The 19101-nt window shown below is 37.9% G+C and overlaps 2 protein-coding genes and 1 long non-coding RNA gene across 4 annotated transcripts in view; 2 read left to right on the forward strand and 1 right to left on the reverse strand.

Annotated features, from left to right (window-relative positions):
• Positions 1-19101, reverse strand: part of LOC138057062 (uncharacterized) — a 553865-nt gene that overhangs the window by 391223 nt on the left and 143541 nt on the right. The window lies entirely within an intron of this gene.
• LOC138057057 (uncharacterized) lies at positions 10465-16904 on the forward strand. Of its 2 annotated transcripts, XM_068903066.1 has the most exons (5): positions 10465-12923; positions 13522-13663; positions 14161-14473; positions 14796-14946; positions 15066-16904. In XM_068903066.1, the coding sequence occupies exons 3-5, from the start codon at positions 14162-14164 to the stop codon at positions 15500-15502; spliced, it is 900 nt and encodes a 299-aa protein (XP_068759167.1). In that variant the 5' UTR covers positions 10465-12923; positions 13522-13663; position 14161; the 3' UTR covers positions 15503-16904. The 2 variants fall into 2 exon arrangements, with proteins under 2 accessions (XP_068759167.1, XP_068759168.1); XM_068903067.1 differs by lacking the exon at positions 14161-14473.
• LOC138057059 (uncharacterized) overlaps positions 13692-19101 on the forward strand; it is a 274162-nt gene continuing 268752 nt past the window's right edge. The window contains exon 1 of the mRNA XM_068903076.1: positions 13692-13935. The gene's annotated coding sequence lies outside the window, so the exon portion shown is untranslated. The remainder of the gene's footprint in view (positions 13936-19101) is intronic.

Consider the following 19101-nt stretch of genomic DNA (forward strand, 5'->3'; position numbering starts at 1 on the left):
TGTACAACGAGAAAACGACGTCGAAGACTATGGCTTGCTGACGAAAATGACATAGATGTTGACGAAGATTACGATGTTGCCGTAACAACTCTACTGGACGCTAATTATTTCAATGGATTTAGTGGTTAAAGGCAGCTTAAATGAGACTTACATCTTTCAATGGCTTTCCTTTCGCTATTAAACATGACTTAAACATGCTTAATGTTCCAAACAGATTTAATACTGTTTAAGTTTGCCTAAACCAGAGCTAAATATTTCAATGGATTTAGTCGTATGTTTAAGGCAGACTTAAATGCGACTTAAATCTTTCAATACATTTACCCCCTATTAAAAATAACTTAAACCTGCTTAAATTCAAACACGAATTTCATATGCATTTAAGGAAACTTTAATTTAACTTAAATTAATGTCTCAGTTTAAGATGTGTTTAAAAGTCTTAAACATAGCTTAAAGTTTCCGTTAGATTTAAGGATTGTTTAATGTGACTTAAATATTTATTAAATATTGGGTTTCATCCAGTGTGTATTGCATGCTAAGATCGACCCACACAAAAGAATCTTGCTCTCAAAAAATGTTCTTACATCATTAACAAATATTTATTTTTTTTGGAGTGCTCCTACATTATTCAAATTTGCTGTCGAGGAAATGCAGTAATAACAAAGATATTTCTGGTTTCAAAAGCTAAAATAACTGGGCCTATGTCACGGCATTTTTACAGACCGATCTATTTTTAGACTACTTTTCCGAAAACAAGCAAAGGCAGTTCCGGTTCGGTGACCCTATGACGTCAGGTTAGTTACTTGCAATTGGTCATCGAGCTCCTGTGGGAGTCTCATTCGCGGATCTAAAAATAAATCGGTCTGTGAAAACGCCGTGACAACAACAGAACGGAGATGTAGGCTCCGGGTCATGGGTTCCTGACGTCGCTGAGCTTATGGAGATCTCTGCTCATTTGACACGGAGATGTTTCAAAATTCTTTTTTTTTTTTTTCAAACATTCACTGACTGACTGTCTACAAGGTAAACTAAAAGGTTTTAATATTCCTTCCTCAATTGCCTTTCAGCCGCGTGCTTTGATCAGAATCAGAGTTGTGCCCGGTGGGCTAAAAGAGGAGAATGCAGTAGAATTTCTCCCTATTGGCTTAAGAGCTTAAGAGGTGTCCAGTCAGTTGTAATGTCTGCTCTGGTGGGGTTGGTAAGTGCGTTTCTTATTTAATTACGAATTTAAGGCGCACTAGACAGCCTCAGGGTCGGATCTAGGGGCAGGGTCACTTTATTTTACCATTTGAAACCAGAAATATCGTTGTTATTACTGCATTTCCTAGACAGCAAATTTGAATAATGTATTTGAGGTTCCTAATCATAACCCTAACCCTACCCCTAACTTCAATTCCCCCCCCCCCCCCTCCCCCATGAGAAGACCTGCAGCTTTCTAATACTGGTGGTGCACCTCCTCCTTAGAAAAATCCTGGATCCGCCCTGAAGCTCTCGTAAAAACAACAGTAATTACGAACACTTACACTACTATCCTGGTACACGTGAATTCGTTAAAACACGAACGTGTCACGCAGTAGTAAATGCAAACACAATGGCTCAGGCATTCAAGAGAAATGCAAATTATGATTAGGAACCTCAAATTCCTTATTTAAATTTGCTGTCTAGGAACTGCAGTAATAACAAGGATATTTCTGGTTTCAAAAAGGAGGGGGGTGGGGCGGGGGATTTAGGGTTACGGCAAGGGTTAAGACACACAAGAGTACACAGTGGGCCACAGCGGCGCGAGACTTCATACAAACACTGAGACACAGGTGCGCATGAGTACACGGGAACACATTAAAGATGTTGAAACATCAAGATACAGGCGCTAAAAAGAAAATATAAACATTAAGACACACAAGCGCACAAGAGCATATACAAAAGCGAAGACACAGGTGCACAAGAGTACATACAAGCACCAATAGAAAGCACTTGGGATCACAGTAGCAGACAAGTAACAAAGGATTATGAACTTTGCCCACAACAGGGAATACAAACAAGGGCTTATTAGAATGTACAAAATTGATACACAAACTGTGAGAGGCATACAACGATACATGCAATCAAGAGAATAAGACTGAATGCCTACAAATCCTAGACAACGAGCGCAAAGTGTGTATAGGAGCAGACAGGCACGGGCTCACAAGAACATTAAAAATCAATTTGGTAGCGGCACGTATACTGTTTATGTAAACGCCTTTGTACAGTGCACATCAGTAAAAACTATCACTACGGCACAGACGTATAAAAAAGCCCAATTCAAATGTTTATGCCGGTAAAATCCGTTTCCAGGTTGAATCCCTTTTTACCTAGGTTAAATCGGTGATCCTCATTTCACCTAGGTTGAATGCGCACTCACATATATAGTTCAGATAAATTGAAGGAACTTTTTTTGAAGCCTAAATTAAGCCTAAAGAAAAATTAGGGGCAGGTTAGGATTAGCTTTGGTTTATACATGGATATCAATTGACTTATTATACAAAAGTAAAATATGAAAAGAGCTGTGTTGGGTCGAGGATGTTAGCGTAGTGGTGAAGACACAGGGCTATGGATCTAGAGGGTCCTATACGAATCTGCTATTGGACCCACCAACAAGCTGAACTGTTTACTATCTGAAAAGAAAACACATCACTACGGACTCAGGAATCCAAGAACATTCCCAATTTTTTAAACGCCGAACCAAGACATTCGCAGCCGCATTCATTCCATCTGCTGTGCGCCAAGGAGACGATACTGACATTTAATTCAGTACCGATACTTGATTAGACGTTCTTAATGATATCTCCTAAGTGGATTGACCAATTGTATTGTACAATTTTCATCGTTTTTAATAGTGTATATATAGATTCTTGTAAAATCATGTTTTTTAGTTCAGGCCCCCTTGGACCAACAAATTGATTATTTTGTTAATAAAGTTTAAATTTTAAAGTTTTCGAGAACCGGTAAGTGAATAGTACTGACTTCCTTGTTTCCTTACTATGCTGTAATGTTGAGATTGAACGGGTAAGTGTATGAATACAGAAACCGATAAGATGATACGAAACATTAAGACGATGTGGTGAGATGAGTAATATGGAGCTAGAGGGAAGGTATAGGTGTTTTCAATCCTTTTATAGGGGGCTGATTAGTTTGGGTGCGTATTCATCCTAGGTAAAATAAGGATCACCAATTTAACCGAAGTAAAAACGGATTTAACCTGAGAACGGATTTTACCTGCAACACAAACACCAAGATGGAGGCGGCCGAGATCACATATAACAGACAAAATAATAAGAAACGCTAAAAAGAACCTTGCCTTGTAACATCTGTACTTCTCGCAGATTTACACGTGGAAGAAAGAGGACAAGACTGCAATGGCTGGTTGACGAGCAACGTTTTTCCTAAATTTGGGCATCTGCTTCTAAATTTTCATCACAATTACGCGAACAGTAAAAGCAAGCCTGGCAGCCTTGATAACAACCAAGGGGGAAAAAATCACGACATCAGGCAACGGCGCACAAGCAATTGCAAGGAGACATGCAAACAATGACACACAGGTGCATATGTTGTCGCGGTTAAATCCGGGCTCAGGTTGAATCCGTTTTTACCTACAATAGGTTAAATTGGTGATTCTCATGTTACCTAAGTTGGATACGCACTCTACCAAAAGGATTGAAAACACCCGTACCTTCCCTCAAGATCTGTTTAACGCATCTCAACACATCTTCTTAGTGTTTCCTATTATCTTATCGCTTTCTGTTACTTAATTATTCAGTCTCAATATTACAACAGAGTAAGGAAACAAAGAACTGTTCAATGCACTTACCGCTACTCGAACTCTAACCATCCAGATCGATAGTCCTGTGTCTTCACCAATACACTACATGCAAGGACGAACATGCTTAACCCAACACAGTTATTTTCATTACTACTTTCTTTTTTTTTAACAGTAAGTCAATTGATATCCTTGTACAATAACCAAAAGTAATCCTAAGCTGACCCTAATCTTTCTAACCGTACTCAGTATTCAGGCTGGTGTCCCAGTACACCAGAACAAACTGATTTCCTGACTGAATAGAGCAACGCGTTACTTATGATCACGAGTATTCCTAGTTAGATAGCAGTATCACTCATGTGAACTACTCTTTGTGATTCTTGAGCCCTCCATATATATCACGGCCAGGTATACGGAACTCTGCGTCAATGGCATTCAGGCCCCTGTAGAAATAGAATTAAGAGGGGTAGAAATTAAATAAACTTTTTCCTGGGCCCGTTTATTAAAGTTTGATGTTTCTAAAAAAGCAGCTGAAAAGTTACAAAGTGGATTCTTAGCGCCTCCAGTTTATCAGCATTTTGCTTTTGCTGTGTAACAGGTGGTCCAGACAATTGTGGTCCAGTGGTCCAGAAAATTGAGCAATAGGTTAAGTGAGGAAGAACTTTTCTTCATAGCATCAGTAAATCACGGAGTTTATAGTTTGATGTTGATTTTTCGAGCAATCTCCTTAACATGCATCGTTGAAATGAAGCCCACTGTCAATACAGACCCCAAGTGTTTCATTCTATCAGCTATCTGAAGTGCAGTGTTATCTATTAAGACAGAAATATTCTCAATGGTTTACGAATCCACGTGAAGAGGCACTTAATTTACGGATTAGTTGACATACCATTCACTTGGAAACATTTTGATTCAACAGCTAGATCATAATTCAGTGAAGTCTATAGGTCCAGAGAGAAGAAATTGAGTGTCATCAGCATGAGAAATTAAAGACATCTGAATTGGTGGGCTTAAAAAGTGTATCGTGAAGAAAAATGTTCAATAGCAAGGAGCCCAACATAGAGTCTGTAGCCAACTATTTTGATAGACTCTTTGGTAACTGTTGCTTAAGTAGTCAGGTACATACGCAGGAGAGGGGGGGGGGGGGGGGGCTGTCTAACAAAAAAAGCAATAGAACTTATAAAGAAAAGCTCACAATGCCGGATTACATACCGTTGTTACACATAGATATCGTTTAGATATCATATTTTAAGGACCGATAACCTAACGTCCGCTCAAGCTTAAGTGCAGAACCTATCTCCTCCCCCCTCCCCCCCCCCCCCTACACACACACACACACACATGCACAACAATGTTGTTTTCTCTGTTTTCTTATCGCCAACACTTCCTTTTTCCGTTACCAACATTAAAGGAGGGGAGGGGGGCGGAAGGAGAGGGGAAAGTGGAAGTGGAAAATGTAACATTAAGGTGATTTTATTCTATTTGCGGTCTTCCCAGTTCAACTATGGTTATGGGAATTTTGAAACCACTCCCCCCTTCAATTTAAAGGCAGCTGGTTTATGACAACATCCCGGCACGTCTTTTCAAGGATGTTGCTTGTGTCATGGCTGGCCCAATTATAAAACTATTTAACTCCTCGACCGGTGAAAAGTAACATCGATCCTTCTCGAATGTAGTCAAGTGACAACCGTTTTTAAGAGGGGTGATGAAAACCTGAAATCAAATTACCGACCGATCACTGTATTTGTGGCATTCGGCAAATTGTAGGGATTTCAGCCGCCCGCAAACCGCCTCATTCTGTGTAATCGAATAATCAAAGATTTCACTGGACAAAAAGGAGCACGCATCTTTGGCTGGGACTGATCTATCAAAAGCGTTTGACTGTCCTCTTCACAAGCCTTTTGTTGTCTGAGCTGAACGCATATAATCTTTCAATCAGTAGCATACATTATCTGAAAAACTACTCAGGCGCGTACGCAGCTTTTCCTGCGGGGGGGGGAGTGGGAGGGATTTGTTCGAGATTCCTTAAAAGAACAAAGTGTCTCAGCTCTTTTGGCACTTAATTGTTGTAGCTACACTTGGATGATTACAGAAATCATTAGAAAATGTTCTCGCCACGGTTCAGGAAGATGAGAGGATGATATTCACAAAAAAATCATTGAAGGTGTTTGCAATGTCACATTTGTTACTAACAACGGTGTTGCCCTCAATAAGATTAACATCATTTGTATGGCTACTCTTTGATTTGAAGACTGGACCAAAACGTTTTCAATTGCGTGTAATTGCGTTCAAGGAGCAACTGAACCCTACTAATAGGAAAACAATCTTTGTTCAAATTAAGTGGAGCGACAAACTATTTGGTGAATTTCATTGATCGGATGAGTGGCCAGCACGAATGCTTTGCTTATAAAATACTTGGAAACAATTCTGCCAAATGGAAAATCCGTTTGACGACAGTTTCTCTACGCAATTGCTGAAATTGCGTTTATAACTGGGAGGATCATAGCTTTACTTTAAAAAGACTGTAGCAGGTAAGAGGGTCGGAAGATCAGAGGGTCTAGGCCAGTAGACAAAAGGATAATTAGCCTCGCAGCTAATTAGCCTCGCAGCTAAACATTTTCCCAGTCAACAACGCTGTGAAAGAGCAGGCACCGGCACTCACGAAATATCCGCCCGTGAAAAAAAGTGGCCGTGATCTTCGAGCAGGAACTTCGTATTGGTGAGTATCGCAGATAAAACGGTTAGCATTTGAGTGTCGTTATATAAATACCTGACGTTTGAGTAAACACCTCACGTTTGCAACTTATACCGTCCACGCCGGTAATGACTGAACAGATTCACTGTAGATTCATTTCTTTATGTCAACGATTTTTGCGATTTGGATGTCTATTTTGGTAGCAGTTTATCAAAAACACATTTTTAGCCTTCGAGCAGGCTCAAGTGTTTGTGGCGGCGGATTTAGGGCGCTACAGGTTTTTGTAGATTTTCGTCCACTTTTAGTTATAATTCACATAATTTGAAATTTTGCATAACCACGCGACGAAAACTTGAAGAGGTTTTTGTCGATCGTCTTCTGTCTTGTCCACAGACAGACGTCAATCGCGATTGACGAGGTTCAAATAGCAATGGGCTTCAAGATTTATCAGTTTTTTTTTTTTTGCATGTGCTAATTTTCGCAACCTCGATAGGGAGACAATTGTTGCTGAAGCACAGTGGCAGCGGCTCTTTCCGAAAGTGAAATTGTGCAAATTGAAATTTTATAGTTACCAGTATTAAAGTTAGTTAAATCAGGGCTTATAGTAAAAAACTTGGATTGAGAATTTTTTTTGAAATAAGAAGAAAAAAACTTGGCGTCAAAAAAAAGGACTTAATCATGTTGAGTTTCGATACAGTTTAGCTTCTTTCGAGATGGAGGAAAGAAAAAAAAATCACATTGCAGTAATGAGAGCAGACTGCGAGGACAGCAAGCTATTCGTCTTCATGATCTCGAGTGCAGTTTGGCCCTTTGCGGCCTATAAGGGTTATTAACATACTGATGATATGGAAAAAATGAAGAATTTTGACAACACATGCTTTAATTTTCTATGTAGTTCATTAAACCAATTTGTTGAAACAGATTACGTTTGTTAAGTTCACACTTTTACGAAAATGTAGTCCAAACGTCATTCAACTGAAAACTTGGAAACCTGTGGAGAGTTCATTTGGAATTTGTACTCGTATTACAGCTAAAAGTTGCCCAGTGTTACGCGCGAAATGCACTATTTTTAGCCAGTCATAAGTGTGTATTTTCCCTTGTATATTTAATATTAAATTATAAGCTTAATTGTTAGTTTGTTATTGTTAGCATTAATACGAGAAACCATCTTCTAATCATTGATTAATTCGACTTCAAAACGATCTTTTTGACAAAGGTTTTGGTTGATTTGTGCATTGAAATGTGATAAGCAATGATCCTCTCATATTGCACTTGAACTGTATCAAACAAGCAATATTCGGAAGTCCACCACATTTAGGTCCACATCAGCCCTTTGGCTGCCTTTCACACAACCTACTTATCAAATAAAGAATGTATGTATGTAAGTGAAATTGAATTTTTTTCTTAATCCGTCTATTGTTTATTTGCCCGGTCATGACATGCTTCTTGACTGTTTCCTGCTTACGACGCTCCCATTGTCTTGCTGTCTGTTGCTGCCGTTTGTAAATATGCTTTCTTTGTTTCTTTGTAAGGGCCTTTTTTTTCCGTGTCACGCCTATTTTCTGTTAATTTTCTGTGTGGTTTCGTGCTTTGTCTATATCAAAAGTTAATCAATTGCTCTGTTGTTCATTAACCCTTTGACTGCCGAGGGCTTTCCCATTGACGAGTAAAATCGTCTGGCGCGGAGTATTATCTATAACTGTCAATTTGCATTTTTGACGGTGAAAGGGTTAAAAAGCTATTAGCCTTTGTAAGTATCAGCTTTCTCGTCTATTTGGTCGTTTGTAACTCTCTCATCGATTTTTGTCCGTTTCGTCCCTAATTTTAACATGTAGTTTATTTGTCTTTTAGTAACCGCATTTCTATTGCATTACAGACTTTGTTAATTTACGGCACGCTGGAGTAATGGTTTTTGTGGCTCTATAATCTTAATTACGAATACAGAATCTGCTCGCTAGCACGAGTTTCCAAATTCGTAGACATCGCGGGGTGAAGGGATGGCGAAGTGTTTTTTTTTTTTTTTTAATAGAGCACTTCCACCAATGTGGCCCGGTGTCCTATAGCGAATTTGGACCCCCGGTACAAATTTGCCAGCGGATTTAGACTCCCAGGTACAAATGGGCTATTCACTACTTGCAAAAATCCCATAATACACCTCTTTTACCCCCCAAAAATCTGCATAGGAGTTGTTTTCGACTTCCTTGGGACATTTTCATGTCCCAGGAGAAATTGCAAACAATGGTTATGCAAACGTTTTGGGGGGTAATAGAGGTGTATTATGGGATTGTGCAAGTAGTGAATGGGATTTAGTCCCCCTTCGTGGAATTGGACTGTTTAACGAGATAGAGTTAGATTTTTGGATTAGGAAAACTGGCCGATACCACAAAGCGTCGATCTTTGAGAAAAATTTTTCAGTAAAAGTTGTTTAATTAATTAAAGCACTCTCGGTGGCATTTCGTAAAGTAGATGCAAATTTCAAATCCATTCTGACAGAAGCTTAAATCACTCACTGGGAACTCATAGAATTGTCTAGTTAAATGTTTTTTTTTTTTTTTTGAATAAGGAGAAAAAGCAAAATCAGGGTTAGGGTTAGGCTTCAGTTAAAGTTGTTTAAAGCACGCGCTGTGGCCTTTGGTAAATAGCTGCTTCTTTCATAGTTCTTTTTCTTCCATTTGATAGTTTGAATTGACCGCCCTTTTACGAAGGAGGTGCCACTTTTTAAAGTAGCACCACTTGCTTGGAAAACGCCTTCTTAAAAGTTTACTTGACTGCAAGGCTTCAGAAGATTTTTCCTTCTTTTTATGACCAAACTTTTCCAGTCATGAATTCTCGCGTTAATTGAATTTTTAATAAAGAGAAAAAGCAAATTTCGATTTGAGTTTCCGTAAAAGTTTTTTTACAACTAAAAACAATTTGCAGAGGAATCTTATTACCCGTAAATTGCTACTATGATTAAAAAATCACTTCTTTTTTTCATGAAAGTTTGAACGTGTGATTGCTCAACACTTGACTGGGAAAATGTTAAGCTTTGATTTTTTTCCAAAGGCTATTTAAGTTTTTGATTCCACGGTCCGCCATTACTCACCTTCTAAACTGACATTTTCGTCGATATGTCTGGGTCATTGTGTGTGTTATCGAATCGGGCGATTCACAATCCTTATTAAATGTCGCTTTGTACACACATAACATGAGTAAAAGTATTGGAAAAATACATTCCTGCTGTTGTTAATAACTATTTATAACATTAAAGATTACGATGAACACAGTTTTGGTACTCATTCTTAAAAATATTTCTTCTCGGTTTTGTCTGCCACTAATGACATTGAATTCTGCCGGATTTCCAGAAAACTATCGATATTTCGATTGGTCTAAAGTCCGAAAGAAGGAGAAATTAATTGCTTTAGTTGCATGCATCCAACTAACGATTCTATTAATGTAAGTTGTGGTAAGGAACGGGAGAAGAAGAGTAATAATATAGCCTGCAGGCTAGTCCTAAGAGGGGCACAATCTTTGTTTGTATTAAATGGAGCGACAAACGATTTGGTTAATTGCAGTAGTCGTATAAATAAGTCGACCCAACTGAAATGATTTCACAAATAAACTGACAGCTGTCCTGTGCCACTCAGTGGGGAGCTGCACCACGTGATCAGTCAACGACGGAAAATTTCCATCGCAGTACTAGAAAATAACTGAACCCGAAGGGAGTCGAACAGGGACGAAAATAGGTATCGAGACTTTTTAGGACAACGTGGTCGCGAAGGACAAGATTCAAAGAAGTGCACTGTGAGCTCATCAATGTCTTTCCAGGTAAGAGCGATTCAGTGGAGAGTAGCCATTTGTCAAACAAAATCGTTAAAATGCTTAGAAGATCAATATCGTAGCTTAAACAGCCTTCTTGTTTGTGATTAATTTTCTCTTAAGACAGCTATTATTCAGTCTGAAATAGTTCTTTTCTTTCTACCATCTTCAACTCTTTTTTTTTTTTCTGTCTCCTTTAGTTAAGCGTGTGAGCTTTCCGAATTCGCTTCGTGCTAGTCTATTGCCTTCTGGTTCGTCTTTCTCAATGGTCTGATTATAGTCTGATATAAGCCGAACTTTGTTCATTTCAAAAATGCAATTTTTTCATCAGGATTCCATCGTGCTTTTTTTCTGGACGAGCTTTTTCTTTATTAACTCCCGATATACACGGTTTGGGTACCGCTCTGGTTTACAAAAACTATTGACCAACTGAAAATTTTCTTGCTATTTGATAATTCGATGATCGCACCTTTACAATCAAACAATGCGTGTGCATTGGATCGTTTTAGAATTTCTACCCTTTTTTATAATTTTCTGTATTAATTCCATTAATTTAGGGCGAAGTCCGTGTTGAAATTATTGTTGGTCAATATTGTCTCCCAAATTTCTTAACGAAAAATTCTTCCTTTTATGGTAGGATCGTCACGGTACTCATTTCAAACTCTCCACGAACAATAGCAATTAGTTCCGTCACAGCCATTTTGCATAAAGGGAAAGTCCCTTAAGTCTATTTTGGATGTCGAATTTTTCCCACAACAAATTTAAGAGGCTAAATTGTATGATGTGTCTTAAGACCCGGCCAAACGATAAATGTTGGACGATCCAACATGTTGGGTAGACCAACATTTTATCGTTTGGCCACCGTGTTTGATGACCACTCAACATGTTGGATGATGTTGGAACATGTTTGATGCAGTATCAAACATTTAATCCAATATCATCCAACATTTCTCTTTGTTCTCATGTTGGATGCGTGAAAATTTGTTCGTTTGGCCAGTCTCAACAACATGTTGTATGCGTGCACGCGCATTGTGACCGCAAATTCAGTCGTTACCATAGACACCGCTTGCTTGCGTCAGTGTAGTTTGAAAATGTCAGCAAGCGAGGAAGCAGCCCAGAATGTCGATAAGACTTGTAGCAAAAAAAAAAAACAACACCAAAACGAAAAGCAAGAAGTTGGAGCGACGAGGAAACTGACCGCTTGATCGACCTATTGGAAGGGAATAGATGCTTATGGGATGTTTTTTGTGCCGACTACCACCTGAAAGACAAGAGAGAAAGAGCATATTCTTCGATCGAAGAGGCACTAGATATATCTGTGAGTGATATTAGGAATAAAATTGTTGGACTAAGGTCCCAGCTCGCCCCCGAACTAGCCAAAAACAAACTCAAAGAAATCTGTACAAGGACGCAACGAATGCTACAACTCAACGTGGGTTTACTGGGAGAGATTGCACTTTTTAAAACTTGTAATCTTATCATCTGGTGACAAGCTGGCGTGTCTTCGGCGGCTAATTCTCGAACAATATTGGTAAAATAACCACTCTCTTGTCGTCTTCGAATCCATTCTCTTGTTTTATCTCGTTAACTTGCTCTATACTCGGTTTCTTCAAGCTCGTCAAGCACTAATAACACTGATAAACAACACTTAAATTTATCTTTCCTCTCCGCCATGTTGCAAAAATCCGTGGATGTTACAACGTGGTGTACGCTGGGAAATATCCTCACCCACAACTCAATGCGTCTCATGTTTGATCAAACATGTTGAATGGATGTTTGGTATCGTTTGGCCACCCCCTAATTTTCAACGTGTTGGACTGTCCAACATGCAACCAACATGTTGGATCGTCTAACATTTATAGTTCGGCCAGGCCGAACAAAAACAAAATGAAAATAAAAAAAAAGGTCCGTAATGCGTACTTGGGGTCTTATGCTTAGTTTAACTCCATTCAGCCCACCATGCATCCAAGCGTGATTGGTTGAAAATTTGCCATAACAATGCAGCACTGTCATTCATTCATATGATCTTATAAATGATCAAGAGAATGCTGAAATTCAACTAGAATTCTAAGATGAATCATCACTAGATAAGGTGTTCAAAGAACAAGTACCCTCAGAGCTTGGTGCAAATTCCCGGACTACTGGAAATCACAGTTCATCAGCACTAACAATGTATAAACAGCCAAGAGGAATATCTGATGACCAATTACGTCAATCAGTTAGATCATTACATAATTAAAAATGCAATGCAAAGCTTACAACAGGGTGCTTTCATGGACTAGAAATAAATGAAAACCTCAACACTCTGAAGTCACAAAATGTTGAACCAGTTTATTTGTTTATAACTGGAGGTGGTGGTGCTGGGAAAGGCCATTTGATTAAAACAATTTACCACACTGTAGTAAAAATCTATAGACATGCTCCCATGAATCCTGAGAATCCAACAGTGTCACTAGCAGCATCTACTGGAGTAGCAGTAATAAACATTGATGGCACACACAGCATTAGCAATACCTAAAAATACAGGTGATGATGTGGAGGAAAATCCAGGTCCGACAATATTTGATATCATTGATCCAACAACCACTGTGCCCACTGACTCTAGTCAAGGAAATGAAGCAATCTTTGGTGTGAATGCTGGTAAGCAATGTGTAGCAATGTCACTTACTGCTATTATATACCATCAAATACAAGATATTAGTTCGTGGACTAATTCTACTTTGAACAATAGTTTGGTTATTGGAAATAATCTATACAGTGCTAAAAGATGTTCTGTGCAAACAAATGACTATTTGCTGTTAACCGATGTTCCAGACATGGTTTCAATGATTGTTTAAGTGTATTCATTACAATATAGTAAGTCATTTACAGGAAGTTTGTTCATGACATCAAACATTGATCCATATATGTCTCTTAGAAATTCACTTCTAGAAGTATTTTCAAACTCTTAACAATTATTCATTTTGTAATTATACATAACAGAGTATAAAGAAAAGTGATCATAAGATATTATTATGGGTGGAGATTATAATAATGAAACCAAAATTAATGCATTTTAAATTTGTGTCATATGCATTATGTCATGCTTGTTCACGCATATAACTACATGTAATTATGTATAAGTGAATTAACATAAACATCCCAGATGCATGTGAGCTTTTAATCAATCAGAAGCTGTTACACAGGAAAATTAAAATAGTTATTAGCATTAAAAAAAAAATGTTCAATTTAATTGCAGATAAGTGAAGGGACATTACAGTATGGAGAGAGAGTAAAAGTTAAATTGAGTGGAGATGGGGCTCGTACGAGCAGGATGACCAATTTTATTCTTCTGAGTTTTACCATCCTGCAGAAGGTGCATGATATTTTGTCATCGAAAGGTTAGTTAAGTGCAGGATTATTTGTAACTGCTGACTTAATCAAATAATAATATTATTGTCCCAAACTGGCCAAACAGCCTGCTACATTCAATCAACCCATCGTTAATTTAGAAGCACTATATTTTCAGGAAAATACACTGTTGCTGTGGTAAATGGCAGTGAGACCCGCCAGACTTTAGAGGAATCATTTAAAGATGTCTTTCTGGAAGCAAATGAACGAATTATTTGTCTAAATGACAATAGCTCAATACAGCTAGAACTACAACCTTTAAGTTAGAGAATCTCAATCAAAATAATAATTAATAATTTGGATGATCACTTTTGTTTTCATTTCCAACAAGAGGTGACATGTCAAAGGATTCTGAATATTATGATGCTGCACCACTAAAGCATACAATACAGGAAATGTTTTTGAATTGTCAACTAAGAAGAGTAGGGAAAATTACTGCTGTTGCCATAAGCCACTCCTTAGTATCCCACTCGATCTTGTCATTCAGGATGAATTACATTAGAATCGAATTGAAGATGCAATGCAGTGGGATTACAAGAAGAGCTCTTCCTCTACAAAAAAAGAGATCTGTAGAAAAATCAGAACTCATCAAAAAACTTATAGCTGCAATAAACAACTGTGGTGTGTCTTTTTCAATATGGGAGAAGAGAAATGCAGATAATAAAGGCAGTGGAACTTGGGACTGGACCAGTCTCATGGGAGATGACAGAAAAAAGCTCCTACAAGAACTCCCCAAAAGGCTAGCCAGTTTCAACTGTATTCAAAAGAACACATGTCACTTGGTCATACAATTATGGAAGGTACAGGTTACATTCTAAACAATATTTATCTCTTCATAAAGTACTTATGTACACTGTAAGACAACATTACAGTCCAAGTATTCAATTCAGCTTCATTAATTATTCCATTCAGATTCAATGACAAGCTGGACCAATTTGTTGTACTGTTAACTAAGTTGAATATTTCCTATCATCAGGACTAAAAGCAGAGCTTTACTTCAAATACATTTCTTCATGGGAGCCATTCTCTACAGAACTATTTCAGTACCGGTACAAAACAATCCATGAAAATGAAGTGACACTTTCTGCACTTCTAATTTATGATTTCTGTTCAAATCTACAGATAAAGGAGTGGAACACTAATTTTACAAAGCTTGGCGAAAAAAGAACTGGCTACAGAAAAGACCAAGTCACGGTTTACATGCATGGTGCTGCATATCACATACCACAAATGATAGAGAAAAATGACAATATAAAACAGTTTAGTGGTCAAGGTGATGAAAAATCTTGAAATACTGTTTTCTACTCTAATCAGTCACTAAAAAGCCTAACTTGTAATTCTTGTGATTATAAACTCAAGGGACATGCTATCATTTTGCGATTATTGTTTCAGGCGTTGAAAAGAATGATGATGCAAGACACATAATTCAGCGAAAGAGCAACCACAGTGATGATCCAGCTGAGGTTTTGCACACTGAATATAGACTTGAAGCTTTGAAACACAGAGAGCGACAGCATCGCAAGCACACAAAAAGAGCTCAAAAACACTGGGATGAGCTTATCAAGGCAAAAAGGGGAAAAAATGGAGGGATCAGCTACTCGAAGACTATAATGCTATCAGCAGTCTCCCAGACTAAAGAAAACGTTTCTAAAAAGGGTAAAAAATCTAAAGAAAAAAAAGAAAACCTCAGAAAAAGAGAAAGAAATAGAACTGTAATGTTAAGGACGGAGCCAACAAATTCAAAGGTATTTTTGAATGATTTACTGAATGTACGGGGAAAGCAGATCTTAACAAGTGTTATTGAAATCCAAAAAGAAAATTGGGGGTAACCAAGCATTTCTTGAAGATAATTAATCAACAGTATTTGTAAAAAAAAAATAAAATAAAATAAAATTAAAAAAAAAGCTTTAAAATACAAAGCAATGTATGACGCTCTTTTCCAAATTCAAGCTTAATTATCCCTGACAAATGCATGGTTACCCCCAATTTTCTTTTTAGGTATCAAGAGCACTTGCTAACTTCTGCTTTATCTTGCATAATTTTCAACTGCACACAAATATCCCTGTATTAATAAGCATCACCCATAGGGAATTCGAGTATCTTGAGATGCGCAGAATGTATGCGCAATAACAGTAGTAGGCACCATCCTTAAATGTGACTTTTTACATTTGCAACATTGAATGCACAATTACAGAGGAATGTAACAGGGTGATTACAAAGATTATGTACAATTACAATTTGCTAACATGTGTTTTACAGATTTGAATGTACACTTAGTAAAGATTTCTCTACACGAAAAGAAAGGTTCAATTTACAGACTTGAATGCACACATACAAAGATGTAATGTACACTTACAAATTAATGTGCCCTTAAGTTATACATACACGAAGAAAGTTGACTGCACACTTAGTACTTAGAGAGTTCAATGTACTTATTGACCACTTAAACCTGGCACTAATACTTGTAAGACTAGGGGTAATCGAAGATTAGGCGAGTGCGTTCGATGTTTGTAGGACGGTACAGGTTTGGTACAGGTAGCAACTGAGGGGGGAGGGTGGATGGTTCGTGCGATAGGGAAATGTTATTACAGTGGAACCCCGATACAACGATCATCGATATAACGATATCCCCGGTAAAAAGATAAAAATGCTATGTCCCGGCAAAAGTTACAGTAAAATGTATGGGACAGAACCCCGATATAACGATCTTCAATATAACGATATTCCCGATATAACGCTGAGTTCTTAGCGTACCGAGCGTAAAATCTTCCCCGATATAACGATATTACAGCATCAGTACACAGATACAACATCAAATGTTTAAGTTTTGTTTTGTTTTGTTTCCCTTTTACGATTCATACCACAGACTTTGTTGTGTAACCTTGATAACGTCTAATGCTTTGCAAATTGTGAGTCATTTGATACTCATTACAAGTTTAATTAAACAATATGTACAGTAGTAAAAAAGCACATGTTAATTTTACCCCGATATAAAGATATTTTCGGTTATTTTAAGGCAATATCGTTATATCGGGCGTCTCGTTATAACGATACCTCGATATAACGATCTAATTCCACTGTACTGCATCTATGAACGTGACAACTTGTTAGACGTAATCATTAACTATTTATTTGGAATTCTACAAGTAGACAACTACTGAAAATTACTCTAAAATGAAACTATTACTTGCAAGTCTTTTCAGCTTGTGGTATTAAAGACCTAAGATTACTTTTCTGTGCTGAACGCTTGGACAAAATAAATTCAGTTTGTTGATTTCAATGCCGTAAATATCACAAGTCATGATGAAATGGCGCGCCGACGAGCGTCATATCTCGGTAGATTTACTTTGTGGCACAACGGCCGCCAAGCTTCACAACTCGATTGATTTACTTTGAGGCACAACGGCCACCGAGCTACACAACTCGGTAGATTTACTTTGTGGCACAACGGCCGCCAAGCTACACAACTCGGTAGATTCACTTTGTGGCACAACGGCCGCCGAGCAAAACAAACCGGTTTGATGCAAGCGCGAGGAGTCGCACACATTTTCCAAGGACAGTGACGAACCATGCTTAATCCAAAGTAAAATTTTACAGACTTCAGTTGACAGACCTTCAGCAATCTTTCAGCTCTTTTCAACGATGAACGATGGAAGATTATCACACCTCACCAAACGCTAGAATAATGAACGCCGACGACGCACAAATCACCACGTGCGATAGTTCGTCAAAGTGAGGCAAAACGTAACCAAGCGCCTCAAAGCGAGGCAAAAGTGTGTCGACGAAAATGCAATCTCGAAAAAACTTCCCTTACAACACAAATTAGGTGTTGCGTTCTCGTACCTCGAACGTAATTAATCAAGCTAGAAAATTAAGAAAGATATGTTCCACTGACTCAGACTTAAATGGTCCTTATGCATGGTCAACAATTACAACAACAAAGGCTTTTCTTTTTCTTTCAAAACAAAGTCTAAATACAAAATGTACCTAAATCTTGTGTAAACCAAGCACAGCAAAAAATTTTTATCATACATAAATAAATGCATATTACTCTGAATCCTGAAGGGCTATTTTGGTAAAATTAAAAGAAATATTCTCGTGATATGCTCTTGGCAACAAAGCAGAAACCCCATCCCTACACAGATCATAGTTCTTTGGGGACCAAGAAATGAAAGTTTTTAACCTCATTTGGTAAAAAACCCTAATTCCAAGGGGAAAATAAATACATGTAGCAGTGAAGTCATTTTTTTTTCCAAAAAGGTCCACCCCTCCTTCGACACTCCCTTACCTGCAAACAAGAAACGAAAAACATCCCCGAAAAAAATAACCTTACTGGCAAACGTGCCCGTAATTTTAAGTGCCTTTCGACAGCCACCCTGAAGGAACACACGTTGTCTAGAATTAAAGGGAAAGTACGGCCTAGAAAAAGTTTCCCTGAATCGAAAGTTCTTTACTTGTATTGTCATACATGTAACTGACCACTCATTTGGGCTTAATGTGCTTAAATAACCAACAATAACGCTTCAAAAATGGGCAATTTTAAATTGCTATAAATGCCTGGATATCAAGTTTAATCTGTCTAAGGTGGCTTTCTACGATATCCCTGTTACAACTTCAAAACAAACAATCCATTTATATATTTCCATCGAATGGTAAGAGTAAATCGTTTCAGTAGTGTCTATATTTAGCTAGCAAAATTTAACTACATTTCAAGTTGTTTATTTTACTGCCTGGAAAAGCGCATAACAGTGAAAGTCGTCTATGTATTGCTTGGTTCAGTTTTCTCAATCGCTCCAATATGATGATATTTTGGATTGGTTGACTGAGATTTCAGTATGAAGGGAATGTTACCAAGACCATTATTCGTATACCTAAAGATCCCGCTTGAAGACCTCCTTAGCAAAATAACAGACCCGAACAGACAATATAGCAGTCAGGTTTTCAGGTTTGAGGAATCCATCCATGTTTTATTTTTGCAGGCCAACTTTTCTTTAAATAATTTTAATTTTCCGGTGGAATCTTCTGTTTTTAAAATTTTAATACATGTATGTGTTCTAGGTCTAAACATGTGTCCAGTTTCATCCCTCTCGAAAGATTAATACCCCAACAGCGGTAATTGTTGCTGTGAAAAAGCCTTGCTATGTGTAGTGGAACAAGATCTGAAAGTTTCGTCGGCGAAACTAATACGTTCGCTGAAGCATCAGAGACGGGTGTCGCAGACGAAAGAAAGTGAAAAAGAAAAAAAATACGCTTGTCGAATATTTCTATTTTGCATGTTCATGGTTTTTGTCTCGTTTACATTTGCTCTGGCTGATTTTCGCCGCCTAGTTTGATTGACCAGAGAATCTACTGTACAAGTATTACGTGACTTGAGTTTCTTGGCCTACTAGCTATTCAACAACAAGACCATTTACCATAGTTCTCCTTA

Source organism: Montipora capricornis, chromosome 7, assembly GCF_036669925.1.
Source record: "Montipora capricornis isolate CH-2021 chromosome 7, ASM3666992v2, whole genome shotgun sequence".
In the NCBI taxonomy this organism is placed as follows: domain Eukaryota; kingdom Metazoa; phylum Cnidaria; class Anthozoa; order Scleractinia; family Acroporidae; genus Montipora; species Montipora capricornis.

Bases quoted from the DNA above. Each gene is read 5' to 3' on its own strand.
- LOC138057057 (XM_068903066.1), top strand. From the start codon at position 14,162: ATGAATTACATTAGAATCGAATTGAAGATGCAATGCAGTGGGATTACA. The intron at 14,474-14,795 runs GTACAGGTTACA...TCAAATCTACAG, and splicing joins TGGTCATACAATTATGGAAG to ATAAAGGAGTGGAACACTAA. The intron at 14,947-15,065 runs GTGATGAAAAAT...TTATTGTTTCAG, and splicing joins AAAACAGTTTAGTGGTCAAG to GCGTTGAAAAGAATGATGAT.